Here is a 7,023-nt window from a genome sequence, read left to right as displayed (position 1 = left end):
TGTGAGTATGGTTGAACTATGTTAAATGTGAGGTTGGCTGCGTAACCGGTTTAACTAGGTTAAGTGTGAGGTTGACTGTTCAACGGGTTGAACGATGTTTAATGTGAGCTTTGGCTGTCCAAAGGGTTGAACTATGTTAAATGTTAGGTTGACTGCCTTATGGGTAGGTCAAGTGTCATGTTGGCTGCATAACATGTCGAAATAAAGCAAGTTGACTGCCTGGAGGGTTGAACGTTTAAAGTCTATATTCCTTTTTCCAAGTTTACCGTTGTCCCTTTATCAGGTCAAAGTTACATTCTCTATATCGGCCCAACACCCTAATCAATGGCGATCCGATCTCCAGCCGACCAATACATTGTTTCTATTTGGAATACGCTTTCATGTCAGTCCAATAACATAAATTTGTTAAGACAAATCGGACTGACATCAAGCATATGTTACATTGGCATAGCTTCCAAATTTGGTCTGATCTGCAGCCGACCAATATTTGCACGTGTGTAAGATGCATATCAAAGGAAAACGTTGTGTTTTCGCCGAACTCTCACCGATCTTTTGCCGGCTGGATTAAAGGACATTCTGATTTCGTTTTTTTTAAACGGATTAGAAAATACAAAAGTGCTTCTGTCATTGTGGCTAGATATATATTGCAATGATGTTCAAGGTTCTACGAAACCCACATTTTTTCCATTTGCTTTGTTTCGCATGCTTTACAATGAATTCGGCAATGTTTCTCTCCAAGAATCAATCAAACAAAGTAAGGTCGAGTGAAAATGGGAAATCATGAGTATGTATACATCTAGCACACTCTTCTGATCTGGCCTGAGTTTATCTTTAAGCTTGAATTTATGACACTGGCACATGCCCCCTTTTTGTTCTTATCGCGTGTTATATAAGGAGTCCTAGAGTCGATTACGCTTACAGACAAGGTGTCTTAAAGTCTTGCAACAGGTAAGCAAAAGAAATTTAGTTGAATTACGATTTTTTTGTAACTCTTTATGTTTTTCATCGATGCTTTAGTAAAGAGGGTGTGTGTAAGTCTACACATATAAAGATTTTCTTATTTTAAGATTAAAGAAATCAAGTGCCTATGTTTTTGCTGTCTTTTTTTTTTTTTGTTTTTGATTGTGCATATCAGAATTCATTGCTCGTTATAAAAACATTTTTTCAATGACTGTGTTTCACGTTAAAAGACAAGTGTTCACGTGTGAAATAGGTTAATCCAATTAGAAAAAAGCAATTTAAACGTTTTGTAGTGAATCTAAAACGGAATAAAACAATTTTATAGTAAACTGACGAATGAATTTAAAAAATGTTTTGTTTGTTTTTTTATCATTTCCCCCAAGCTTTTCCAGTCTAATCTAAATATCTTTGCATTATTTGAACTCCATAGAAATAGTAATAAAAATATAAAGAATCAATTAAAAACAGGCATTTTCATATATAAGTAATATACGGATATATCATGAAGTCGTTGATCAATTGACTATTGACTTATTGAATAAAGTAATTGTTTTAAACTCGTTTTTACTTTTGTAATAATTTAATTCCTTCTGTATTTCGTATAAAAATTAGATATGGAGACATCATGTTCACCACTCTGTGCAGTTAACACAATATTACACAGATGTTGCCATATATTATATCGTGTGACACTGTCTCCTTACCAAAAATGAATTTTCATTGATATTTCATTATATTAAAGTATGTGGACATTGTCATTTACCGAAGTAGCCCATTTATATCCTCGTTTATTTCATGACTTGTAAATTTCAGCAGGGGTGTAAAATTCCACTCGCCCGCTCGCATTGGCGAGTTAAAGTATGGATAGGACGAGTGGATCTCGCTGTATACTCGACCGATCGGGCGAGTGGTTTTTACGTCGTAGCTTTAATGAAATTCAGAAATTACATCTTGAAAAACCTCAGCAAGCTTTGAGATAGTTCAGTTGCTACTTTGATTGACTGGAATTTACCCGCGAATTGTAAAGATATCAAAACGTCATGCCAGTAATTTTCCATTCCGAGAGCACGTGCGACCTATCGTAATATTAAATTTACATGTCCGTTACTTTTGTTTATCGACACGTACACAAAAAACGTGCGTAGTGCATTCATTTTTTTACATTATCGCTTCGGTTTTTTAACATCGCTTGAGAAGTAATACAATTTGAAACCTACTAAGATTTCAATAAAATATCGACGGAAATATAAGCAAATTTGTATGAAAACGGTCGAATTTTCATATAATCATTTGTTAAGTTTCAAACAGCCCGATCTTAATTACTGATTTCTTTCTAAGAGAAAATAAGTGATACATACTATGGGCATAAAATTCGGACTTTTGACCAGAAAGAACAAAAAACAGGATTAAAAAATCTTAAATAATGAAAAAGCGGCAGTAATTTAAATACATTGAGTAAAACGATTTTTTTTTGGTAAAAAGGTCTCGTGGACGTAAATAGAAATGTGGTTTTAAAATAAAACAAAATGATGTTGTTGCGGTTTTAATAGTTTTAAATGAATCTTTGTACATGTATTTTTTTTATAAAATATTCTTCTCAAACGATAATGTAAATTCCTTGAGGGCAAATAGGTCACATGGCGCGAAAACTGTAATATGACGTAATGCCATGACAATCCCGTGCAACAATACCGCTTTGATCTCCACTTCAGATGTCATGATACCGACACACTTCTTTTAGCTCTTTGGGAGGATGTTAATTGATGATGAAAACAGGCCAATTACTTAGTTTATCAACAGAATAATTACCGATGATCGTCAACTTTTTTTTTCGTTTTCAAGACGGGTAGGTGGATGATGATATTGTGTCCATATTTTTAGGACACTTTTCAAAATAATTATTTTTCAGGAAATAAGTCTTGAGAAAATGAAAATAACTGATGTTTAATACTTTCCTGACACTTTGTGAAACTACGGTAGGGGTTAGACTGTGATTATTTTTACTATCGATGCAGTTATTATGGAAAGCAACTTGGTGGTGGATATGACAAAATTAGTGAAAGAAAAATGTCTGGTGTGAAAAGGAAATTTAAGAGTAACAAAAACGAATAATCAAAAAGGAAACGTAGTGTACGAGCTATGTGTTATGTTTGAAATTTGCTTGTACATAATTCTCCTTCCATAAAACGTGACAGTATTAAAAATGTCAATTATTAGGGCGAGTGACTGTTCACTAAGGGCGAGTAGATTTTACTAGCTACTAGTCCTGCAGGGCGAGTGGTGTGAAAAAGAATTTTACACCCCTGAAATTTCATCTTATCTCATTGGTCGATAGCTGATCACACTTAGTTCCAAAGAAATTTATATTCACCGCAAAATGTGATATTCTTCTTAACACACACGAACTCAAAAGCAAACTCTCTGTGATCAAAGGGGTAGTCCACTGGCACCAGATCAGAATGAAAATGCCTCCGTACGTGTTATATCCTACCCCTAGGTATTCTATAAGAACCATGGTCGTGAACGGAAAAATATACTAACCCGTTTCAATCGCGCATTTCATACCTTAAACACGCAGTGGGGTAAATGTGTACTATGGATATCAAACAAGTGGTAATTTATCTTCCATTGTGTACCGGTTACATTTTTTCGATACATTTTATCTTAGAAAAACAACGCGTAGTTTATAGTAATTTCAACATTACACAAAAAACCTGCTTGAACTTCCCTGGTGAAGTTCCATTCTGGATTATAAAACGATTCTGATTGGCTGTTGTAAAAATGTATGTCAATCGTCATTTTACTACACGTGTTCGCTAAAATGTGAAAATGCAGCAAAATGTGCAAAATGAATAAAATATACAGAACAGATGCAGACCAATGTACGATTTCAAATTAAAGATCATATACAAGATGAATTTCATTCATCATTTCGAGTTTTAGTGTAAAATTGTGATTTTTGAAAAATCTGTTTTTGTTTGTTTACGTTTCGCCAAACATGTGCGCACTGCCGTGACCTCTAGACCGGATGTTCATTAGGGAAGTTCAAGCAAGTTTTTTCTGTAACGTTGACGAAAGCATAAAATATGTTTATAATCTCAGCAATATGGAATATTGAGACAATGTTACTGGTGCACGATTGAAGATAAATTATCGCTTGTTCAATATACTAGGTACCCATTCACCGAACTGCGCGTTTAACTTGAGAAATGTACGATTGAAACGAGTTAGTGCACTTTCCCGTTCATGACCATGGTTCTTATAGAATACCTAGGGGTAGGGTATAACACGTACGGAGGCATTTTCTTTCTGATCTGGTGCCAGTGGTGTAGTCACTATTTTCTTGCTTGCCGAACATGATTTTCCTGCTGGAAACACTCGCCTTACACCCCGGGTGTAATATGACTCACAAGCTGTAATTTATGAATGGATGCGTTAACTCACACTCTACTATAATGAAATACTGATTAAATGAAAAGCTTTCGTTTTATTTCATTCTTTCGTTATTTGAAGAAAACGGTAAGCAACTAAAAGTATCTATCACTGGTTGAAGGTGTGGATGGAAATACCCGGGTAAGATTTTTATTCGGCTTTACAATTACGCTTGAGCCACACCTGCAACCAGTGACAGATTCCTATGATCTAAAACATTATGCATTTAAAAATAAACGAAACTTTCACAAAAAGAACTAGTGGGTTTCGATAATTTTGTACCAGTTGAAGTACTGAGCAGACAAGTCATGCTTTTCTACCTTTGAAAAACAATAAAACTGTCTCCATAAAATACGACATTAAATGTACCTGTCTTGTACGATCAAAGCCGAAAGCCATGCAGCAAGATGTCTGTAATCAAAAGCAGAGAACAAACAGCCATTTTTGTCTCATCATTTTTTCAGAAATTGTCAATAAAATCTGTTAGAGCAGATATATATCATGTATTCAATTATTTGAAAATAACAGTTGTTAGTACAAGAGTATGAGTATTTTCAAATAACGTTTGTTCAGATCCAGCCTAGTGAATTATGGGAGGAATCCATTATAGAATATGACAGCAGATGCCTGATCAAATGTAATTGTTCAATTTGATTGCAATGTGTAAAAATGGATCAAGTTGCTCAATGTCATATATTCAATTATTGGCTTATTCGAATAGACTATATCATATATTCAATTACTTGAAATTAACACTTGTCAACAAGAGTATGCCGTATTTTCGGATAACGTTACTTTAAACTCAACCTATTGAATTATGGGAGGAATCCATATAGAATAGGACAGCAAATGCATGGACAAATGCAATTGTTCAATATAATAGTAATGTTTACAAAAGGATCAAGTTGCTCAAAGTGTGAAAATATAATGATTTAATATTTATTAACACTAATATGTAATAGAGGTGCTACACATGAATGTTTCAATGTTTTTGTAGAAGTATTTGCCACCTCGAAAACTGAAAATCTACTTGTGGTTTGATGATATAATTGCGGAAGAAAAAATAAATCATTAAACATTAGTATGTGTAATAACTATTTACAAACTTCTTTTTTTTTGTTCTAAACAGACATGATTCGGTCAATTCTCTTACTCTGCCTGTTTGGCGCATGCGCAGCCCACCAGGTCCACATCACAAACCGCTGCTCACATACTGTTTGGGTAGGGATACTTGGAAATTCAATTCCAGACGGAGGTAAGAATAAAACTCTTGAAATATATAAGAGTATCTACTGGTACATTCAATAAAGACAATTCCATTATTTTCGTTAATTATAAAGTACCCTTTAAAGTAATTAATTAACCCTAACGACTATATAATTTCTACTGTATACAGCTATCGATATGTACACAGATTAACGTTTTCAATGTTAAACTTTTAAGACAATTCCAGGTGGGTATGAGCTAAGAGCAGGCGCCTCCCGCACTACCAACGTACCAAGCCACTGGTCTGGTCGCTTCTGGGGAAGAACCGGTTGCCATGGTAACAGGTGTGAAACTGGTGATTGCGGCGGTGGAAAAATTCAGTGTAACGGTGCCGGTGGAGTTCCTCCTGTAACACTCGCTGAAATTACATTCGATACCGGTCCGCAGAGTATCCAAGATTTCTATGACGTCAGCCTTGTTGATGGATACAATCTACAGATGTCAATGAGACCAAGTGGCGGTTACAGGTCTGGAAGCGGCCATTACTACTGTTCCAGAGCTGGTTGCAATACCGATTTAAACCGAAGTTGTCCGCGTGAACTTGCAGTTCACGGCACAGGCGGTACTGTCGCTTGCAAGAGCGCTTGTCTGGCGTTTAATCGTGATGATTATTGTTGTAGAGGGGCACATAATGTACCAAAGACATGTCCACCGTTCCATTATTCTCAGGTCTTCAAAGCGGCGTGTTCGGAAGCCTACAGTTACGCCTATGACGACCAAGCTAGCACCTTCACTTGCAATAACAACTCCCCCGGAACCTCATCATATAATATTATCTTTTGTGGTTAAAGAAATGTGTACTTTTCATTGAAACTTATCCCAGATTAAAGCAATTACATCAAGCTCATTATACTATGTTTTGGCAGATTTACCTGTTTCAAGAACAGCTGAAACTTAGTATTTCAAATTCCAAGTTTCACTTCGAGTCTTAAGGTGATATTTTGTGCACCTGTTATAAAGACGGTTCTTGAAAGATTCTTCGAGATAACCGGATTTTTTAGATTAGTGAATTCGAGATATCGAGTCTCAACTGTATGTCTAATGAAATAACAATTAATGTTACCTGTCGTGTATTTTTTTTCAGAAGCATTGGACCATAATATTCTTCGAAAGTCTCTCATATCTCTCATAAATAGAACTATTACGCCCAAAGAAAACAAGAGTGCTATAAGTCAGCCTCACTAATAGGCAACTTAAAGCAATCATAAAGTTGATTTCAAATTTAAAAATGAACAAAAAAAAAGAGATTGAGAAACGAAAGAGTTTATTTGTTATTGAAAATGTTGAACTTAAATACACGAACGTTTACAGAACAAACGTAGCACTAATAGGAAAACAAAATCTGTTGTTGAAATTTATTAAAAA

At 35.1% G+C, this 7,023-nt stretch overlaps 1 protein-coding gene across 1 annotated transcript; it reads left to right on the top strand.

Moving 5' to 3' along the window:
- The first annotated feature begins 860 nt into the window (after positions 1–860).
- Positions 861–6,501, top strand: LOC123534799 (uncharacterized). Its single transcript, XM_045317227.2, has 3 exons — positions 861–948; positions 5,522–5,647; positions 5,846–6,501. The coding sequence occupies exons 2-3, from the start codon at positions 5,524–5,526 to the stop codon at positions 6,445–6,447; spliced, it is 726 nt and encodes a 241-aa protein (XP_045173162.2). The 5' UTR covers positions 861–948; positions 5,522–5,523; the 3' UTR covers positions 6,448–6,501.
- Positions 6,502–7,023: the final 522 nt, after the last annotated feature.

The sequence above is a fragment of the Mercenaria mercenaria genome, chromosome 1 (assembly GCF_021730395.1).
Source record: "Mercenaria mercenaria strain notata chromosome 1, MADL_Memer_1, whole genome shotgun sequence".
NCBI classification, from domain to species: Eukaryota; Metazoa; Mollusca; class Bivalvia; order Venerida; family Veneridae; genus Mercenaria; species Mercenaria mercenaria.
Note: the sequence above shows the minus strand (reverse complement) of the source record. Positions and strands in the feature narration are given on the sequence as shown.